At 36.8% G+C, this 22,804-nt stretch overlaps 2 protein-coding genes across 8 annotated transcripts in view; both read right to left on the bottom strand.

Annotated features, from left to right (window-relative positions):
* Positions 1–702: 702 nt before the first annotated feature.
* Positions 703–12,348, bottom strand: LOC111639701 (serine protease nudel-like). The gene is made up of 19 exons (XM_023385627.1): positions 11,629–12,348; positions 10,288–10,519; positions 10,140–10,166; positions 9,956–10,068; positions 9,819–9,886; positions 9,585–9,748; positions 9,247–9,519; positions 9,072–9,179; positions 8,909–9,001; positions 8,725–8,835; positions 8,036–8,216; positions 7,571–7,648; positions 7,211–7,281; positions 6,565–6,739; positions 6,317–6,493; positions 6,133–6,248; positions 5,899–6,038; positions 4,024–4,177; positions 703–958 (listed from the first exon to the last, which is right to left on the bottom strand). Exons 1-19 carry the CDS (start codon positions 11,653–11,655, stop codon positions 825–827), a joined length of 2,442 nt encoding a protein of 813 aa, XP_023241395.1. The 5' UTR covers positions 11,656–12,348; the 3' UTR covers positions 703–824.
* Positions 12,349–12,463: 115 nt separating this feature from the next.
* The window catches only part of LOC111639700 (exostosin-3-like), a 43,203-nt gene continuing 32,862 nt past the window's right edge, over positions 12,464–22,804 (bottom strand). For 6 of the 7 annotated variants that reach the window (XM_023385622.1, XM_023385625.1, XM_023385621.1 and 3 more), the window contains 5 exons: positions 15,791–15,945; positions 15,001–15,128; positions 14,793–14,937; positions 14,597–14,725; positions 13,976–14,516 (listed from right to left, as the gene is read on the bottom strand). In XM_023385622.1, coding sequence (XP_023241390.1) covers positions 14,307–14,516; positions 14,597–14,725; positions 14,793–14,937; positions 15,001–15,128; positions 15,791–15,945 — 767 coding nt within the window. In that variant the 3' untranslated portion in view covers positions 13,976–14,306. Of the gene's footprint in view, positions 13,226–13,669; positions 14,517–14,596; positions 14,726–14,792; positions 14,938–15,000; positions 15,129–15,790; positions 15,946–22,804 lie in introns of those variants that run through there. The other variant, XR_002759119.1, reaches the window with a different exon arrangement.

Here is a 22,804-nt window from a genome sequence, read left to right as displayed (position 1 = left end):
GAATCAGTAAATATGTTAATGTCAGGATGTTTATATTAGAAAAACTCAATTAGATAAATGCAATCAAAGGTTAGATAAAAGCAATTTTGATGCAAAACATATATACTTGCTGATAATTTAGCAATGCTTTATCATTAAACCATATTCCTTGTTTAAAATAAAGATTTCATAAGTGGACGACTGGATGCGTATTAACTTGCCAAAGTTTTGTGGCAGGAATTTATGCTCGAGTAAAGATATTTTTCCATACAAAATCTGTATTAGGTAATATTTTAAGATTAAGGTAATCCACAGAACTGGGACAAAGAACAATGTAGATTTTTAAAATGTTTCCTGATAATAAAGTGCTTTCTTTCCTGTGATGCTAAGAATATTGTTCAGGTTGAATTCTTTCTATAATCCTTTCCTTAAAATTTATAAAAAAAAAAGAAAAAACAAATGATGGGATGTTATTTTTTGAAAATTGAACTTGTAAACAATTGTAGAGTTAATTTTATACTGAAAATGTTTGTTGTTAGAGGAACTTCGGTGAGTGAGCTGTTGTGTTTCTTATATTTCAGAAGAGTAAGCAAAAAAATAAAGCAGTTTAAATTATGATAAAATGTTTTCTTGACCTCTGTTGATAGAAAATGTATCTATCAGACCTACCAACTACTTAAAAATATTTACAGAAGTAATTCACATAGACAGAAAGTCATCAAAATATAATTTAATTATTAAAATCTGTAATTAAATTACTGTATAATTAAGATAGAGTGCAAACAATGTTTTATGACCGTGTAAATGCAACAATTATAATTCCGAATGAGTATTTCTTTGAAAGATCAGCATCCTCTTTCGTCGTCTCCGTCCCAGCAGTCAAATACACCATCACACACATTTTCCTGAGGAAGACAGCGACCCAATCTACATCTCGTACTGGAGCAGTTAGTTTTTATCTCTTCTAATACTTCACTGGCTGTAATAAAGAATATAGATTATTTAATTTTGTAGGAATGACGTACGCACTTGCACAAACAGAATAGCCCAAACATCAGTTAGTTTATTATATAGTTAGAATTCAAAAAAGCCTATGATTCAGTTGCTTTTATCAAAATGACCTGAATCGTGAATAACAACATACCACTGTTTCAAACTATTTTTAATCATTCTTCACATGTTGGTTTCATGGATTCAGACTAATGCATTTGCATAAGACTAGGGCCGTCCAGAAAGTGACAGAAACTAGAGACAAAATACTGTTCACATTCTGTCCTTATTGCTATATGTTCATAAAAGGGAAAAAACAAAAAAATTGTTATGTAGAAGCCCTAATTCTTCAGGGCCCAGGGAAATTTCTTCTTTTTGGTCTCCCTCTGGGTGCAGATCCCACACTTGATTAATGCTCAGTTTTTGACGTCTTGAAAAAGCTCCACATTTGTATTAAACCATGGAAAACATGGAGCCAATTAACCACTTAGTTAACTGACATTTGGGCCACCCTTTTATCTCATTAATTATACTGTATTCAGATTGTTTATTATACTGATAATGTAATGCTTGATTTATAGAACTTTGCCAATATTCTGACAAATATTTTCATTAGCAAAAATAAATTTTAACCAAAAATAGCTTGGTAATTTGTCTATATTTTGTTTAGAATTCGCTGTATCATTGTAAATACATTTAAAGCTAGAGATTAATTTAACTTTGCAATTGAGAGAGAATATTTATGCATATTTCATCATTCTAATAATCAAATTTCTGCATAGTTATATTTTATTTTGCTTTCCTACTGTGAAAGTCACATATGTATATTAAATAACCCACAAAATAATTTTAAAAAGCTATTAAAAGATAATAAAGACAGTAAAGGTGTCAGTCAAGTTTGAGTCCAAAGTCAGGCATCTGAAATTTTCAGGGTTTGATATAAATACATCACCAGATTACTTCATTGTGGTTGGCTGATCCATGATATACATAGAAAAACCCTTTTAGTACCTGCAGGACATACATGCATACATACATACGTGAAAGACATCAGCCATACACAAGATGTTTAGCCGGCAGAAAAGAGAATAAGGAAAAGAGGAAAGAGGAAGGGAGAGGAGATAGACAGTAGGGAAAGGTAGGATCCCTCTGAACAGCGTACATATGGCTACTGTACCCTCTACGTTTGATGTTGTCATGCAGTTTTTAGGCTGCAAGGCTGTAGTCCCCGAAGAGTCTAAAAGAAAACCAGAGTGTAGCAAACATCAATAATAGAGTGCCACCACAAATAGCTAAGTGTAAATGTTAGTGCCAAGTGGTTGTTAGTAGGAAGAGTTATATCTACTTAATACTAATAAAACTGAACACGATCACAAATCTTAATACTATTAACAGGTAGACAGACAGAGTGGAAAACAAACAAATACAATAACAAACTAGTCAAGACAAATAGACTAACAGAAGGCAAACAAGCAAGACCCCAATTTATTTACTAATTTATTTTTTATACATTAACTTACTAACTAAACTAACCTACCATAACACAGGATGAACCTAACCAGATGACTAAAGCTAACAACCCTAATCTAATTTAACCTAACCAGAAACCAAGCTAAGAGTCCCTAATCTAACTTACAACTAGGACTAACTTAAACTAACTGAATTTAGACTGAAAAGAAGATGGAAAAAGAATTAAAATACAAAGTTGAAAAGCAGCTATATACCAACAGTTGAAACAAAGCAAGGGAAAGCTAATTGCCATTCGTGCTCCCGAAGTGAGTGCTCTTTTACAAGCTCCACTAAAGGATATGAATGTGAGTAGATGATGGAACATTGTACATGTGTGAATGAGTTGGTGTGGGTTGCATGGCCAGTTGTACCCTTCAAGAATAGCAGCTCTCATTAAACTATCCCTAATGCAATTGTACCTATTGCAGCGAAAAACAAAGTGAAATGGTATTTGGTACTACAATCACATCGTGGATTATCTCCAAGGTTAAATCTATACAAGTATTGCTTAAAGTTGCCATGTCCCATAAGTAGCTGACTGAGGGTGTAACTAGGGTAATAATGGCAAAGAGTCACAGTTGTGTCAACCTTGGGGACGAAAGTGTAGGTGAATCTACCAGTGGTGTCGAGGTCCCAGCTGTCTTCCCAGAGAATGAAGATTTGCTTCTTGTTGCGATTGTTGATGTACAAGGTAGGAATGTAACTGAAAGTACTAGTGACTGAAGACTTTGCAGCCTGCAGGACAGAGAGAGTTTAGAAAGGTCTCTCAGAGCATTTTTATTTACACTCACTTTCAAATGAAAAATGACAAGTCAGATCAGTACTGAGGGGAAGCTAGGGATTTTTCTCTAGGCCCAGAAAAAACTAGAGATTATAAATTAATGTTATTTTTACTAATAAAAATACAATCATTTAAGACTGCTTTCTTTAAATAAACATTTTATATATTTCATTTATTAAAAAAATAAAATAAAAGAGGCCCACTTATCAGCTAAATGACCTATTAGCTTGCCATGGGGCAAGCTAATAGTCTTTTCCTGGACCCCATATGGGGGTCCAGGAAAAGACTATTAGCTTTTTCCTGGACCTCTCAATGGCCCTGATGTTTGTGTAAAATCTAAAACGTTTTAATTTAATTTTGAAAATGCCATTCAATTTTATATTATTTTTTGTCACGATTTATAAATATCGTGACAAAAAAATTTTATGACAATATGTAGAATTTTTAAGCAGAATTTTTAACATAATATAAAAATATATTGAAGCAAAAATCAATCTTACAAATAGATAAAGTTAATCAGATAGGATGTAAAAGAAAGAGAAATTAAATTTCATAGCAAAGTCTCATATAATTTATACAATTTTGTTCCTCAAACTTCATATTACACCAGCATAGGATAACAAAGAAATGCAAGATTTTAAGATGAAATCAATCATATCAATCCTGCTCATATCTAATCCATAAGATATCATTTAGTTACAGAATACATAATTTATAAAAAGTCTATGTTTGCTAACATGTTATAAAGTAAAAAAGAAACATACCCAGAACAGAACGAATCCAGCTAATATAATTGGTTACTTTGGTATACACACCAGGTCGACCGGCTCTGGCACAACCATCTCCATTGCTGGTGATTCCCATCAAAACCCAATGACCATCAGCCTTCTGACACATCATGGGCCCTCCAGAATCACCCTGAAAAAATTTACGTAAACAAGATGAATTAAATTGCACTTATGTTTGTACAGTACTTTATAGAAAGAAACTAAATATTACATGAAAGTCTGCAGTTCCAGACTAAAAATATTGAATTAAGTTTTGATTGAGTTTTACTAAAATTCATTTCATACACTTTAAATGATCTTTACTATATTTATCCTAAATACCAACCATTTTATGTCGCATTAAAGCCTTCGAATCGCAAAATCTTGTCAGCAATAATATAAACTTAACATTACATAACTGAAGAGTAAGTTATTTTGAAAAGTTAATAATTCAGTACTTATTCAAATTTCTGATATGTATTCTATGTCAGATGTTCCTAGACTATATTACATCCACGATCAGATATAAGTGAGCATATCAAGTTGCAGGTATAGAATATCTATAATTAAATGATACAGAATGCAGCAGCAGTTCTTAAAGTATATGTACCACCATCAGTTAATCTGTAAGTCACTGTACGGATCATCGGCGGTCGGCAAACAAGTCTTGGAAAAACACCCGTCTGGTGGCCAGTATAGCTAAAATAACCGTCGCATCCCGTAGATAAAAGTCGTTCAGCATCAAATTCGGCCATTATCCCATTTCAACGTCTTAAAACTTGCAGAGACTCAAGATCAAATTACCATCCCGTTTATTATAGAAAACATTCCACATTAAAAACTATATGATTTGATCTAGTAGACTAAAACTGGATCATAACCGAATCAAATAGTAGTTCTTAATTAATCGTTTTTTATCAGTAGTAACGAACAGGAATTACGTAAGAATAGAAAATATCATTAAAGGTAATTAATTTTCACGAACTTAAATAAAATAAATAGTAGTACTTTTATAACTAGGGTTGCCATAACTACCAATCATTGATATGGGACATTTATTTAAGTGTTAAATAAATAAAACACGAAAAAAGTGGGTAGGTAATGGCTTATTTTACTCCGCTTAAACTTTATTGATTTTTTTATCAACCTAATAAAATGAATACGTAGAATAATAAAAAAATGCCTTTTTAGCCCAGTCATATTTTAAAGTTGATTTTACTTTCTTAATTATATCATTTTCTTCATTTTAAAATTATAACAACAAATCGAAATTGCTTCAAATATCTCCACCGACAACCATTGAGTTGACATTAGGGAAAATATTCTCTCCACATTTGCATTGTGGGCTGGAATGGCAAATACTTATTGGCATAGCTTTATTAGACACCACTTCTGATCAATGCTTTGTATCTGCAAAAAACTTCGCCCGTTTCTCTTCCACACTCAATTTCATAGTTGCTTGGCAGTTTCGATTGGTATTATTTTTCTCTAAATAATCTCTTACATATACAAACTGGTTGAACGGAATCGATTACTTGTAAATATGCAATAGTACGTTCTGTTTCTTCCCATTCAGGAACTTGGTGAGAAAACGGGACAGATAATAATACAGGACCCAGTAGTGAAAAACGGTGGCAAACCTATTTATAGCAACACTTTTTGAATAAAAAAGTAAAATTGAATTTATTTAAACCAATAAAAACTTTTTACGTAAAATGCAATTTTAGCATTTAGCACAGATTCTTCTCGAAGGTGCTCGTTATACAATAGACGATGATTTTTTACCCTTTGCATATACGAAATTTGGAGTTAGGCAAAATAATTCCGAAATAAATCACCAGATGGCGCTAGTATAGGAGTCGCGATACCCACCAAACAGGCGTCGCGACCTCCGTTCTCGTATCCTGCGCAGAACATGTTATCGGTTATCTGGTAGATCGGCAGGAAAACTGTCCTCCTCCTACATTCTTCGGACGAAATGACCGGAAGTTCGACTTCCTGAAGTGTGTCCGCTGCAAGAAAAAAATGGCCAAACTTTAATTGTTTTCACTGCACGCGCTGCAATTGCGTAACATTGGCCTTCGACTATGACGCAATATTACTCACGGAAGGCGTGTCCTTCTTCCATCAGTTTGCCCCATCCTATAACCGTGCAAGTTTTTCCTTCCCAATTTGATATATGTTCGCTAGGTGTGGGTAGACATATGGGACGTATGTGATCACTAAATACGGGATCCTCGTTAAAAGAAGATCTTTTTATAACTTGGAAATACTGTGAACCGGGCCCTACCTGAAAGACGTGGGTTGGTCGAGCTTCAACAGCGCTATATCATTGATGAAGCCCTTATCCACGTATTCCGGATGAAGAGCGGCGTATGTTACGCGTCTCACCTCTTCGTACGGGGTTGGGATTTCGTTGCCTCTACGGAGCAAACCCAGGCGGGCCTTCCAGTGAGAGGATCGAGTACTGACGAGGAAAGAAACTATATAACAAAGGATAAGATGAGCTTTTTCGGCGTATAGAGCAGAAACACTTACTGATAGAAACAATGGCCAGCAGATAAGAGCCACGAATCTGATATGAGCACCCCACCACACTGAAATTGGCCTTCTCTGTAGAGGGCCGCCTGCCAAGGCCAGGTGCCTCTAGTCACGCTGTTTCCTCCTACGATTCTCTTAGTGGATGATTCGGATGCCGATTTGATCCCGCATTCTGCAAATGATAAAGCAAATTCCATTAGTAAAATATGTAATGTAAAACGTGAGCAATCTCAAAGTACGCTAATTAGCGGTGCTAAGTCAGCCACGCGATGGCAAACACCTATTTTTAAAGTCAATTTTCATGATAAATGGAACAAAGATATGGCGATTTATATCGCGCAATCTTCGGGTCGTTCGTGTAATTTCATAAAAAATTATTATTTATCAACATGGCTTAATTGACGTTTAGATTCATTGCAAAAGCAATACGTGAAACGCTAGAACAGATAAACAATTCGTCTAATTATCAAAGAAATCGCATGATTTAAAGTTGCTATCGCGAAACCACTTTTTTAACTCCAATGTTTATTCGGTGCGTCACGCGACTGATTGAAATCCATCGCGCGATGTTCCACCACGTGCCGCACTCCAGCCAATGATTTACAACTAAAATTAACGCGCACAAAACACAACACCAACTCACCCAAATTTCTGCACTTGATCCGGACCACTTTCCCATCTTTACATCCGGAAGGACGGAAATTAACGGAAGACCTGAAAATTTAAAAATCACTCAGGTGATTTTGGTCAGCGAAAATTTTAAAACACTTAGCGGCAGTCAATTATGATGCAATTCTACACGCCAAGCTGATATTTTTAAATTCCAAATTCATGAAAACACAATTCAATTGTCGAAATGACGTAATGACATTTAAATTATCAGTGTGTTATTTTCGTTTGACATTTCGTCACGTGATACTTTCTTTTATCGCCAGACTCAACTGATAACGTCACTCGAGCAGAAAAATATAACAAAAGAATATTTTGCTAATTTTGCACTTACTTTTTCGTGGGTGGAATCAAATCGTAGTAGAGATTCTCGCGAAATTTGGAAGGTAAGACCACTATCGACTCTAAATTCCTACGAAATTAACAATAATAAAATAACTTTTATAATCATCAAAAATCGACGAAAATTAACTTAATAATTACAAAAAAATTATATAAATGAATCGTGTAATAAAATTAATTAAATCACGAATAAGTAACAGACAACAACTGTTTCTACAAGATAGGGAAATTCCAAGAATTTTCAGAATGTGGGGACTTTTCGGTCACAGTAAAAATTGAGCAAATCTTCGAAATTTTATATTTTTATACTTATTTAGTGCGTTAAAAATTCCCCATCAATCGGGTATAGGGAATTTCCCCATTGAACTTTTTGCATTACTTTTATAAATAAATCAGATACTAAGAACTCCCCGCGATAATTAGTAAATTTTAGGCCAGTTTTAGATTTTTTTCTTACTTGTAAGTGAGAGCCGAGCAGATGGTGTTGCCCAATCTCTCCACATCGAATTTCCCCCTCTCGATGACGTCATTATCGTCCAAGCACAACTTTTTCCACTCTCCTCGTCTCTGTATCATCAAATATCCCTCTTTTGAATAAATATGGCTTTCCACATCATCGTCACTCTTCGCTAGCTTCACTAAAAAAAAAAATTGAACTTTTTAGGGATATCTCCCTGTTTATCCCTACAGTCAGATTTCTATTAAATATAGTATGGATTCGTAAAGAAAATTTATTGGTCAATATTTATTTTTTTAAATGCCGTAAATACATGTTAACTTGGTTAACAGCTCCTTAACGACCGATCAATAATTAACGGGCGTTGAAAGTCGCCTATTAAATTTAACGTTACAAATTAATGGATATTGATAACCCGATGCCTCATTGGAAAACCCTTTAGGGCTTTTAACAGGTTTTAATTTTAAAAAAAAATTGACAAATACACCTTAAGAGGCCTTCATCGATAAATTACTGGGCATTAATTTTCGGATCTTTTAACGTGACTTTCACTTAAGGAAATCGTTTCAGGGTCATAAGAAGAAGAAAAGTTGTGAAATTTTATTGTCTTTTCGTTTGCCTTTAAGCATATCGAGCCTTTTCCTTATTGAAAAAAAGGCCGAACATAAAAATAATTAAATCGTACATACTACACGAGACCTCATCGAAGCCAGAAGGGCAATCCTGGACACCATCACACATTTCACTTTTCTGTATGCATTTTTTTGATCCTGGGCACAAAATAGGGCCCGAGCACCAAGCTAGAAAAGAAAAGAATTCTTATTCTTTTATGTTATGTCGGAAACCTCTAGCGAAAGATTCTTTTATACTTACGACACGATAACTCGTCGCTGTAGTCCCAACAATCGTAAAAACCGTCGCATATTTTCTTATCTTGTCGAAGGGCCCTGAGAGCCTCTGTACAACCTGAAAAAAGTTATTATAGTAACAAGGCATCTTTTCGCGTAAAGGATCAGTTCCTTCCACGGGTACTTACTGCAGTTTCTTTCGTCTGACTGATCTGTACAGTCCAGGCGTCGATCGCAACGTGTTTGAGAAGGAACGCACTCGTCGTTAGTACAGTGGAAATCGCTTTCCGAACACTCTGTACAATAGCAAATCCTTCAATCACATCATCCACAAAAGGATACGAGATTAGCCAATAGACTGACCTGAGAGATCGTTGCGAGTTTTGTCTAGATCGAGCCCTTCGCGTAAAAGGCCGCTATCGTTTTGGGGTTGATATCCCAAGAAGTTCTCATTCTGCTCACCCTCGGACGGAAGAAGGGAAGAAGGTAACACTTTGGCTAGCCCTACAGAAGTCTCTCCTTCCTCTTTGGCACTAGAGTTACTTAACATATCCGGAAGTGAGGTAATGTTCTCTGTCACATTACTTTCCGGAAGTGATGTTGTGGTGGTCACGCAACTTCCAGGGCAAGCAAGCTCTATAATATACATAGAATTAAAACAGGAACAATGATGAAAAGGGCTAACGATGAGAATAAAATACCTGTAAAAATTATAGATTCGGGTGGGATGACGAGATCTTGGAACACATCACCGTTTTGGATCTCTTGCAAAAGCACTGTTCTTGCCAGATGCGTGATACCTTGCAACTCTGATGCTTTTCTTCTGTCCAGGTGTAATCTGAAGAACACTACAAGATTCGGCTCCCTGAGGGAGTCATTAAGTATGAGCATCAGCAAGTATTAAGGATACTAAAATCAAAAGTGTAATTACTGACCTGAATGCATATACTTTGACGTCATGCAAGACGTGTTGAAACATACTCCTGAGGAAAGTGCTCCTCAACTAGAAAAAGGGATTTTTCAGTATTATGCACTGAACAAACGAAGTCGAAAAGAACAAGGAAATGCTTACCCTGCTCTCATAGTTTAAAGCCTTAAGAGCAAACCTCTCAGAACTAGCATCTAACAAAGAAGTTTCGAATTGCTCACCCGCGCTCACCCACATTTCTCCAAATATATGAAACACTAAAAGAGTATAGTTTAAAGGTTAAAAGAGATACATAATATTGAATGGGATATAAAAAATGACCACTCACCTGGAGAAGTATAAAGAGTGGTAAGCACTGAAAACAGAAAAAGGCATTTAGAAATATAAAACCCGATGGATAATAATCTACACACTTGTGAAGTGATCTCTACAAACGAAGTGTTCGAAATATGTAAAAGTTCCTGTAATCCACTCACCTCCAAAATATACAGAAATGCCCAAAGCGGTCAAGAATGCCAAAGCTGTGAAGACAATGGCTACTACGGTTGCTGCGGAAGAAGGGGTACAACACTTGCATAGCCATAGAGCCTTCCTCTTGTATTTCCAGTAGCAAGTGCAGCTAGGAGTCTCGGGTCTCTTGCTTCTGTTAGCGTAGGGGAGGTAATCCGCTGGGAACGTGGACACCAACGCCAAATTATCTAGTCGAGGCTGACAGAAAAGATCCTCAATTAAGATGAGTAAAGGATGACGTCAGGGCGCGATCAACGAAAACAGGCTAATCAGAATTTCACACTCGGCGAGTACGAAGGTGGTGGTGCTAGAAATCAACCACGTGACGCGCTCTTTAGCAATAGAGGACTTACTATCGATGAAAATCGATACTCACCATGCAGAGTGGAGAGCTTTTTAGAAACTGGGGCTGGCGGATAACGGCACGCGCATAAGCATAGAAGAGAATGCACGCAATTGCGAGCAATGGCAAGTTGCACGCGCGAATGGGAAAAAATAGTCACGCGTGGTGGACGATTAAACGAAGTTAGATGCGCTTGCCCGCTGCGTCACGCGGTCTCTACTTTCCGCGAGTGCACCACGTGATCTGTAACGATTCAGTATCACGCTGAATACTTGTGCATCTATCTAGGGCCTCCTACACTAACTACACACCGAGCGACACTCCTTTGTGATGTCACACATGTCCAGCAAACTTTTCTCTGGAGAACAGACAAACTTGGCCCAAATTCTATAATTAATTATGGGCCAAATGTTAAGGGTGTTATCCTCAACGTCACGGCTTCTATTTTGAATCGGACGTTAAACTTATGAGAACTAAGGAAAAAAAGAAACAATGGGGAAGAAGCATGGGAAAATCGGTGACGTAGCACTAATCCTGTATTTTATATATACTTTAGCCTTCAGTTAAAGATTCAGAAAGAGCATTTGGAACGTGAAAAACCGCAAAAGAGTGATCCTATGAGGCAACACGAGTGAGTGATCACGAAAGGGTGCTCTTATTTAAATGTCGATACCTACAAACAAATTGTAGCTCGTGGATCCCTTTTGGCTCCCAACGAAAGACCAATAAAAGTATTGTAACGCGAAGAGCCAAAAAATTAATCAATTAGAATGGTTGTAATGATGCAACATGGTTCTACAGCTGGGTGATTCGGAGGGATTTTTGCGTTACTTGTTCTTATCCAATTTCGGAAATTGGACTTTACCGAAATGAGTCGCGTGGCCCACTGGCGTACTTCTGCAAGAGCTATTATTCTGCTCTACATAGCCGTTGGGAAACGCGAAAGAGAAGTCGTGCATCTCACCTGTTCCCTACTCGCCTCCACCTGCATGACTGGCTGCTTGCAAACAGACGAGGAGAAAGTGTCGTACGTCCTTCTATTCTTCTCGATTGGACGGAAGTCACGTGACGGAATCAAGACATCCGTTCACGTGATAAGATACACTTTTCTAAGATGTCACACGATTACGCGTAGATCGAAAAGAACCACATTCGGTAACTCGACTCATTCTGGAAGTTCGAGGAAGTATTGATGCAAGTGAAACTGATAAACCCAAGCGAACGTCTACACCTACGGATCACGTGATCGCGAACAGAAAATAATTCTCCTTGATTTACAAACAAAGCCAGCATTTCTCTCGCCACAAAAGGCAGGAACACTTCAATGCCAAACGACACGGAAGCGTTTTTCGATTCTCTAGGGCGTATCCGTGGCCCCCGCAGCACCGTTAACGATCCTAAAACGACAACGTCACGTGACCGGCTACCGAAATTAACGGAGCTGGTTACAAGACGGCAATTTTGGGCCGAATTACACTCGCCCCCTCTCTTTTGCATTTTGCGAAATTGAGGACAGCGTGGTGCAATCCTTCTGACAATGGATGAGAGGGCTAATGACCGTAAGGAGGGGGTCGAAATTAAGATCCGAACAGCGTCACATGACTGGTTCCGCGATACGTGACGCGAACGACTAACTAACTAGGACCCTGAAAAGCTCGCGTTTTGTCAACATTTCGCCTTCTTCCAGGAATATTGGCCTTCCCCGCTGCATCGAAAGGGAAAGTGAGGTTGGCGTGGTCACCATCCCGCTGACCTTGCTAGCACCGTAGCTGTTCAAGGTCGAGAATTAAAGGCAATCCAGGTGAAAGTTACGTAAGTTTTTTCGCGATCCTGACCTTGCGGTGCGATTTTTTTGGGCTTGACCTTCGTTATTTTTGGAGTCACCATCGAGTTTCGCCATTTCCTTCCGTCACATGATATAAAAAACAATTTTCGACACGTGTCGCTTATCCAATCTTCCCCTTCACGTGATACGAGTTTAAACAATCGACCTCGACAAACAATGTGTCGCATTTCCTTTCATTATCAAGGGTCTCGCACAAAACCACAACCAAAAATACCCTCTTGTAACGCATGTAAAGGCTTCAAAAACTACAGAAATTCACCAGTTCTGTAACTTTCAAGGCCTTTCTATGATCGCGGGCCTTCGATTTCGTTACAGGAACGCGCGGTAAAATATGTAAATGAATATAAACATAATCAACCACGTGACCCATTCTTGAAGTAAATTCATAAGGCGGTCTCTTAAGTTAAGAGCTATTCTCTGAAGCAATAACCACAGAAAAGATATGGTGACGTTCACTATGAAGTGTACGAGGGCTGTATGAAAATAACGAAGCAATCGCAAGAACAATCGAACCATTCTGATTTCTAAAAGATACGAAACTCCTAGGAGGAGCTTCAGGATGATCTTATGAAACACCGATACTATTGTTTTTGTTTTTGCGGTAGCATTGACCAGATGCATGCTAGAGTGAAGAAGTAGCACAGTAGTACATTATAGAGACTCAATGACACGGTTATGAGGCCTTTTCCTCTCTCCTTCCATTAAAGGGTGGCATCTGAAATACGAAGAGCCTACAGTAAATATAGTTTTACAGCATTCATTATTAAAAACAAGAAAAGAGCCTTTCAGTAAGTGAAATCTTTCATTCCCTGCAGAGTTTTTAACGCCCTTCAGGAGCCAGTGAGCTACTCAGGATATTTTTAAAAGTTTACAGTACAGGAGGCCCTACGAATGGATCATTTAGAATAACTAAATCGCGTGTATGCCTACGCAAATTCGCACGTTTAGTAATAGAGGATCGAGTTTATGACTAGTTACCTAAACGAAAATAGGCTCCATTACAAAACAAAGAAGATTATTATGCCTATAGAAACAATCAAAGTTAATTAATTTGTCCTCGAAGCGGCTTTTAACACGAATATACAGTTGGAAGATCTCACTGAATTGGCCCTTTGCCTTTTTTTTAGAGATAAATTAACAGAAGGGAAAAGTTACTTACCTGTTTTGTACAGACTGTCGGTTTGGATCCACTGGAGCGTCACGTTTCTTAATAAACAACCGGCAGGCCCCTTATTAATTTTAACAGCAGGGTTCCCATATAATGCGCGTGGAAAATCGAAAATGTTTCTAAATACCTAAAGGGATCAACCGTAAAGTATTTTGGAATCTAGCCGAAGGCCCTAGCGTGCGATCATAAAAAGGGCCTACTTTTACATACTTACGTCTTCCATTTTGTTGCGTGTGCTAAGTAGGGCCCAGTGTGCGAATCGTTGTCTCACGCCACGCACATCTTTTCCTCACCTGGGTTCATTCACAGCGATGGATGGGGCGCGGGAACATCAAGCACGCGACTGTGTGACGAAAACTGAATCAGGCCGTGCGCTCGCGTGGCTAAAAATAGCAAACAGCGAACGTGTCCGTCTATTTATCTAACTGTGACGCAAGAATGAGGTCACACACATTCTCTGCTTTATTTACAAAAAATTTCAGCATTTGTCAATAATTACATTGCAAAGAAGAGCGTCGGGGTCGCGCCCCTTCCCCGAAAGGGACAAAATTATTTACAAGGAAGGAATAAATAAAAATGTCTGCCGAGATGATTATTGCTTTACGTCCTGGAGAGAAAAAAGGGGGTCTCAGATGAACTTGAAGCATTTCTGCTTGTCGTGGGGAATTCTAGTCTTGAAGAGCACCGAATCCACACGAAACTGGGTGTTCAGCAGGGGCATGTATCCATACACCTTGATGAAGAAATTGATACACTTGTGTCGCTCCTGGAAGTGAGAGTCTTCTTCAGATAAGGAAATGGGACAACCTGGACAGCGAAACGTCCACCTAGACGTCACCTGAAAAGGTGATAATTTGGACTTAATTTGCACCAATGAATCAAAGGAAATGAAAGCAACCAAAATAAGAAATTACATACCTTAATTGGTGGTTTTCTAGTAACATGTGAAACAAGAAAGTTCATGGCTATATCCTCACAGTTCATATATTCGTCCACTTTGTCTCTAATGGCTTGAGCCATCCAATGGCTATAGAGGTATGAATAGTACTGAAAAAGAATGTTTAGATGTGGACAAATGTTTATGCTATTACGCAATATTTCGAAAGTAAGTTACCTTGTGAAAAAATGCGGCTCCAGTAAGGACCATAGAAAGTTCACAAGAGTAATTGGAATTGTATAACCAGCTCTCGTGCTGAGAATCCCATGCATGATACCTCCCGGGAAAACCCACTATCCTATCTCTGGATTCTCTCCAAACCCTGCATTTGAATAAAATTACAATTGGCACATGAAAGGATTAAAAGTGTGACTATCCTCATTACCTGAATCCAAATATTATCTCATCGTGGCGCAGATGGGCATCGTCATCCATTGATAAAATTGCTTCGGTCTCAATGGTATCGTAGGGAAGAAATCTGTTATTTAAGCTGTTTTTCTTTGCTTTAATCACCTAAAGGTAAAACACAGATTTAAATTTTGAAATGATTCCTCATATTTTAAACTGACAGCCTAGATATGTAAAATGAAAATTTATAAACTAAACTGATATATATTTACCAAGTAACCAATATAAATGTTTACTTGTAAGAAGCAGAAGCAATGCTATGAGCTGTCATGAGAAACATCAATCATGCATCAACACCACTCAGTGTCATTAATTCTACTCATTACAAGTAAAGTTTTCATTTGATCATTCTGAAAATGCATACATTTCAGTTACCCAGATACATAAATGAAATACATGTCAACTTCATTACTAATAAATCCTGTACTTTGTTTTATACTTTGGTAACCAATCAACAAGCTTATTCATGAAATACAGCTCTTTGCAATGCTTCTAGAAGAGTGACATAGCTGCCTCCCTGACTTTCACAAATTGTTGTTATATCAATGTGTATGTGTATCTGGTGAGGAAGCTACATCACTCTTCTAGAAGCCTACAAAAGAAAGCTCTATTAAACGGTTGTCAACTATGTGCTCTGTTTCACCATTTTGTTGGTGTGTTTGCATACGTTTATTTTATTCTTGAGTAATATAAAGTAGTGTAAATTAATTTATTCTTGTTGAGGAATATTCTGTATGTCTGGAACAACAATAGGTGAATCTACTTACATGGATGGGTACTCCGATTTCCGGCCAGCGGAGGTCAGACGCTGGTGGTCTTGGACTATTCCACACCACAACCACTTTATTTAGAAAGGGCAGACCTCGCAATCTTTGAAGAGAATCTATCAGAACCGCTTCTCTTTCATAAGTCAGCATCACAACTATACAGAAACATAAATTATTATAATCTGCTATTTCTATATATTTTGGAAACTCAGCTAAACAATTTAAGAAGAATTAAATAATTAAAATTGTGGGCAGACTTATTAACTTATAGTACAAGACATTGCTGTATAACATATAACTAGAAAATAAGTCCCCAGGTTATTAATTAACATCACATTGTTAAGCTGTTACATTTATTCAATTATTGCATATTTTAATTTTATCTTTTATTATCTCTTTCAAAACCTTTTATTTCCAACAAAAATATTAATATTTACTTGCTTGAAAAAACGTTTTCGTATCTCTATCGAGAATGCTTCAGGTTCAATAATGTTCTAATATTGGAATGCCCAGAGTTCAAATATTAACTGCCACATAGTGCAACCGTTCAAATTATTTGATGCAAATTAATTTGGCTATTTATGTCCTACTCCATTATATAGGTCCATATTCTGCATATTAATGTTTTATCCCGGAATTCTCTGAATAAGATGTCAATATTGTTGAGGATCTTTCTGATACGCATATTGCCATGCGTATGATATAGTGTTATTGTCTTTATAGTTTATACAGTTCCCTGCTCTGCTTGCTTTGTATATTTCTAATTTTTCTAATTCCCTTATATGGTCAGTTTGGAATGATTCTTTATAAGAGTAGCATTCTCTATGTCTGCACGTATATCCTGATCTGATGCGTATGTTGCCAGTGCTGTTGTGTTGTTACCTCTGCTTATATTGTATTTATGTTCTTTTAGCCTTTTTTGTAATGATCTTTTTGTTGATCCTATGTACACCAAGTCTCATTGAAACCTATTATCTTTTGTTTGGTATGTATATTCTATTTGGTCTGATTGGTATGTATATTATATTTGATCGTTTGTTTAAGCAAGTAAATATTATTATTTTTACCGGAAATAAAAGGTTTTGAAAGAGAGAGTTATAAATTTCAGTACTTAATAGCATATATTTTATCTTTTATTTTGAAAAAAAGTTGAGAAATATTAAAATGAAATGATCTGACTCAGAATTAAAATGTTACAAAACATTAATGTTTTTCTTATGAAATATTCAAATTAATTTCATGCAAGACATTGTATTGGAATTTGTAATACATGAAATACACCATGCTCAGAATTCTAAGTACATAATAACAATGACATACAAGGTGTTTAAAAGTTAAATTTAAAAAAAATTAACTGCAAATTTTTACTATCCACAAAATTAGTATTCTTATTGAGAAAACTGTAATTATAAAGAGCAGAGAATAGAAAATACAGTCTTACTTTAAAGTTTGTAAACTATTAAATTCTTGATCTTAAGAATCAAAATCTAACAGAAATAAACAGACACAAATGTGCACAGTTACAAAATAACTTAGGTAGATAAATTACATTCTAAAAGTAACAAGAGTGCCAAAAGAATGGTTATCTCCCAAAGATTCTGTTACTGCATACTAAATTTATAAATCTAGCAAATACTAGACATCTTTTGTAAAAGAAAATGACCAGCACATTTCTGGTCGTGTCCAATCACATTATTTTTCTGCTTATCTTTTAGCAAATGAAAGACAGTGACAGCAAGAATTGAAGTGTATTCAAAGAGAATCTTAGTTTCCCATTTGAACATAGGCAAAAAAACATAAAATAAAGTCATTTCTTCTATATAAATGTAGAAAGTATTATTGTACCATGTTCCTGCTGAATCAAGATAAACTTGATTTAAACAAAATTTATTTAATATTTTACAGTTTTGTCTAATTACTTTTAAATGCTACAAGAAAGTTTAAATACAATGTTCATTTTTTTATGCAGGTTACAGATATAGCATACAGGTAGCAGGTATATGGCAGGTAAGTTACAGGTAAAGCAGGGGCAAGAATTTTAGCGTAGGGGAGGTAATCCGCTGGGAACGTGGACACCAACGCCAAATTATCTAGTCGAGGCTGAGAGAAAAGATCCTCAATTAAGATGAGTAAAGGATGACGTCAGGGCGCGATCAACGAAAACAGGCTAATCAGAATTTCACACTCGGCGAGTACGAAGGTGGTGGTGCTAGAAATCAACCACGTGACGCGCTCTTTAGCAATAGAGGACTTACTATCGATGAAAATCGATACTCACCATGCAGAGTGGAGAGCTTTTTAGAAACTGGGGCTGGCGGATAACGGCACGCGCATAAGCATAGAAGAGAATGCACGCAATTGCGAGCAATGGCAAGTTGCACGCGCGAATGGGAAAAAATAGTCACGCGTGGTGGACGATTAAACGAAGTTAGATGCGCTTGCCCGCTGCGTCACGCGGTCTCTACTTTCCGCGAGTGCACCACGTGATCTGTAACGATTCAGTATCACGCTGAATACTTGTGCATCTATCTAGGGCCTCCTACACTAACTACACACCGAGCGACACTCCTTTGTGATGTCACACATGTCCAGCAAACTTTTCTCTGGAGAACAGACAAACTTGGCCCAAATTCTATAATTAATTATGGGCCAAATGTTAAGGGTGTTATCCTCAACGTCACGGCTTCTATTTTGAATCGGACGTTAAACTTATGAGAACTAAGGAAAAAAAGAAACAATGGGGAAGAAGCATGGGAAAATCGGTGACGTAGCACTAATCCTGTATTTTATATATACTTTAGCCTTCAGTTAAAGATTCAGAAAGAGCATTTGGAACGTGAAAAACCGCAAAAGAGTGATCCTATGAGGCAACACGAGTGAGTGATCACGAAAGGGTGCTCTTATTTAAATGTCGATACCTACAAACAAATTGTAGCTCGTGGATCCCTTTTGGCTCCCAACGAAAGACCAATAAAAGTATTGTAACGCGAAGAGCCAAAAAATTAATCAATTAGAATGGTTGTAATGATGCAACATGGTTCTACAGCTGGGTGATTCGGAGGGATTTTTGCGTTACTTGTTCTTATCCAATTTCGGAAATTGGACTTTACCGAAATGAGTCGCGTGGCCCACTGGCGTACTTCTGCAAGAGCTATTATTCTGCTCTACATAGCCGTTGGGAAACGCGAAAGAGAAGTCGTGCATCTCACCTGTTCCCTACTCGCCTCCACCTGCATGACTGGCTGCTTGCAAACAGACGAGGAGAAAGTGTCGTACGTCCTTCTATTCTTCTCGATTGGACGGAAGTCACGTGACGGAATCAAGACATCCGTTCACGTGATAAGATACACTTTTCTAAGATGTCACACGATTACGCGTAGATCGAAAAGAACCACATTCGGTAACTCGACTCATTCTGGAAGTTCGAGGAAGTATTGATGCAAGTGAAACTGATAAACCCAAGCGAACGTCTACACCTACGGATCACGTGATCGCGAACAGAAAATAATTCTCCTTGATTTACAAACAAAGCCAGCATTTCTCTCGCCACAAAAGGCAGGAACACTTCAATGCCAAACGACACGGAAGCGTTTTTCGATTCTCTAGGGCGTATCCGTGGCCCCCGCAGCACCGTTAACGATCCTAAAACGACAACGTCACGTGACCGGCTACCGAAATTAACGGAGCTGGTTACAAGACGGCAATTTTGGGCCGAATTACACTCGCCCCCTCTCTTTTGCATTTTGCGAAATTGAGGACAGCGTGGTGCAATCCTTCTGACAATGGATGAGAGGGCTAATGACCGTAAGGAGGGGGTCGAAATTAAGATCCGAACAGCGTCACATGACTGGTTCCGCGATACGTGACGCGAACGACTAACTAACTAGGACCCTGAAAAGCTCGCGTTTTGTCAACATTTCGCCTTCTTCCAGGAATATTGGCCTTCCCCGCTGCATCGAAAGGGAAAGTGAGGTTGGCGTGGTCACCATCCCGCTGACCTTGCTAGCACCGTAGCTGTTCAAGGTCGAGAATTAAAGGCAATCCAGGTGAAAGTTACGTAAGTTTTTTCGCGATCCTGACCTTGCGGTGCGATTTTTTTGGGCTTGACCTTCGTTATTTTTGGAGTCACCATCGAGTTTCGCCATTTCCTTCCGTCACATGATATAAAAAACAATTTTCGACACGTGTCGCTTATCCAATCTTCCCCTTCACGTGATACGAGTTTAAACAATCGACCTCGACAAACNACATGAAAATGAAAATTAATGAATACACTGTGTACAGTAATTTACCTGATAAGACAGACCTCAGAAAAATACTTTATGAGAGCTTTTATACTTTTATAAAGCTGTCTATAATGAAAATTAATTAACTAAGGATTTTTTTGCCCTGCCAGGGTGTGGTCGAGTTATCCGGAGTGCCGGGTTATCGAGAGCCGAGTTTTCGAGGTTCTACTGTAATAACAATGTTAGTTTGAAAACTTGTTGTCCCTGCTATATTTAGAATTCCATCAATAGAAAAAAAAATGAATATTGTATTTAAACTTTCTTACAGCATTTAAAATTTATCAGACAAAAAAGTATATTATTAAAAAATTATTAAAATACTAATCAGAGTCTGTTTGTTTGTTATCTGTCTTTCTCCACAGATGACACTACTTCATAACAAATCATATTTATTTCTTTTATTGTTATGTTGTTGTTATTAATAGCTTTTACTTTCCCAGCTGTTATATATGGTAGAGGAAAAGTATATCAAATCAATCAAGAAATGACCCTCCAAAATTTGTACATTTGTTCTCATCTCAATGTTTCAAGGTTTCCTGAAACATTGAGATGAGAAAAATGTACAATGAACAAAAATTTTGAAAAATGGAAAAATATTTCTTCATACGTACTAATGATAGGAGATCTAAACACTCGAATAGCTCAAAAAATGGACTTGAAATATAAAGGACCAAATAGGTTGATTCAAAACAAAAGAAAAAAAAATCAGTGATATTTCTGTATGTATGGATGTTGGGTGTGTGTTTGTGGGGGAGCCATGATTCTGTTCACCCTGTTTAAAACTTAAAACTTGTAAAAAACAAAATTAATAACTCTTGTGCTTTTTGTCAAAAATTTCTGAAATTTTGCAACGAGGATTGTTTATTAGGAGGATTGATGCTATTAAATTTTGGTGATTACAGATGGAGGGATGGAGAGATAATGGGGTCGTACGTACCTCCATAGGGTCAGGACTTAATGGTGATTTTACTCGTTATTAGCATTTACAATTTTTTTTATAAAACACATCCCTACCCTCAAAATTAAGCTTTTTGCCATTTTATAATAGTTAAAAATATAGAAATTTTAAAAATAAAATATGATAACAGACGGTGCCACCAAAATTTTAAATCTTGCCAGGAAAGTTGAGCAAGTTGTTGCTCAACTTTCCCGGCAAGATTTATTTAGAAGTGTGATATATTCTCTGTAACTCCTGCTATTTTTGTCCAATCCAATGTAAATGAAGTCATCAATGCCATTCATCTTAAGTTTCATTTTAATATATTTTGGCAAATGGCATAAATTTGACTTTAGAATTTAAATGTTAAATTAAAAAAAAAAAAGCCACATTATGTCACTTCTTCAATAAACCTTTTTACAAACATTCCATAGTGACCAAGTGAAGTCATATTATCCAAAAAGAAGTAATCTAACAAACCTGTTATTTAAAATGTATCATGCATCAATTATATTCCAATGGACAGTATTGGCTACTTAATTTGTAGAAATATTAGCTACTCTTCTCAATTCCTTTTCTCTCTTTGAAAAATCTTTTAAAGTCCAGTAACCAAATTTTCTAATGTAATAAATTTTTTGACAAATGTTTTCGACCTTACTCAAGGTCTACCTCAGGTCTTTAAATTAACAATATTCCAAATCGGAATGCACAGAATAACTTTTCAAACTCTTATTTTTAAAAATTGGAACACAAACATAATAATATATAACAACAAAAATTAAATGGTGATAAATATAAATTTAACACCTACATGAAGTTAAATATTTTATGCTTAAAATATTTTAAAATAAAAATTTTAGGCATAACATAATACTAATTAATAAAATTAAATTATGTCAGCACTCTCCAGTTTCTTGTAAAAACATTGCCATGCAAAAGAGACTTTTTCCATCCTTAAAGTTAATACATTTGCCAGCCAGGTTGGCCTTGTATATTTCCAAGGCTTCTAGAACCCTAATGTGATGTTTGAAATGATTGCCTTATTAACGTGGCATTTTAGAGATTGGCTCACACATCATGCTCAGTGATGTAAAAGAATAGGGCAGTGGTATGCCTTTTTTCGAAATGTTGTACCAATGTTCTTGCACTCTTTTTTGTATTGAGTGTTAGTGGATTCAATGTATACTACATCCCTTTGGAATCTGTTGCCCTTCACAGGAATACTGTACATCCCTGGGGCTCTACGTTCATTGGCTTTGTCCTTCCTGTTGTGTAATATCTTATACATCATGGGAGTGCTCATGTATGCAAACTTGGTACCTGTTTTGTCAGCAATTTCTTTATACAAGGTATGTAAATACTGGTTATATTCATTTTTGTTGTTTAAGCACTATAAAGTGCAATTAATAGAACACTAGTCATCCTTTCATCCTTTATTTATTTATTTAGTTGATAGTAACGTATAATGACACGGTTTCTGATTGGCAAAATGGTTATATTCTATTACAGTAGAACCTCGAAAACTCGGCTCTCGATAACCCGGCACTCCGGATAACTCGGCCACACCCTGGCACGGCAAAAAAATCCTTAGTTAATTAATTTTCATTATAGATAGCTTTATAAAAGTATAAAAGCTCTCATAAAGTATTTTTCTGAGGTCTGTCTTATCAGGTAAATTACTGTACACAGTGTATTCATTAATTTTCATTTTCATGTAGTAAAGGCTCTATGCCTTCATAAAGGACGTACTTTTCCTTTGTTTAAGGGTATTTGGGCAGTTTATTCTCTGTT

The sequence above is a fragment of the Centruroides sculpturatus genome, unplaced genomic scaffold (assembly GCF_000671375.1).
Source record: "Centruroides sculpturatus isolate CEXI.00-Female unplaced genomic scaffold, Cexi_2.0 scaffold1113, whole genome shotgun sequence".
Taxonomy (NCBI): Eukaryota; Metazoa; Arthropoda; class Arachnida; order Scorpiones; family Buthidae; genus Centruroides; species Centruroides sculpturatus.
The sequence above is the reverse complement of the archived record's forward strand: the minus strand, read 5'-3'. Positions and strand labels throughout refer to the sequence as shown.

Bases quoted from the DNA above. Each gene is read 5' to 3' on its own strand.
- LOC111639701 (XM_023385627.1), bottom strand. From the start codon at position 11,655: ATGCAGGTGGAGGCGAGTAGGGAACAG. The intron at 9,002-9,071 runs GTAAGTACCCGT...AACTTTTTTCAG, and splicing joins GTCAGACGAAAGAAACTGCA to GTTGTACAGAGGCTCTCAGG. The intron at 6,039-6,132 runs GTGAGTAATATT...TTTTTCTTGCAG, and splicing joins GGAAGAAGGACACGCCTTCC to CGGACACACTTCAGGAAGTC.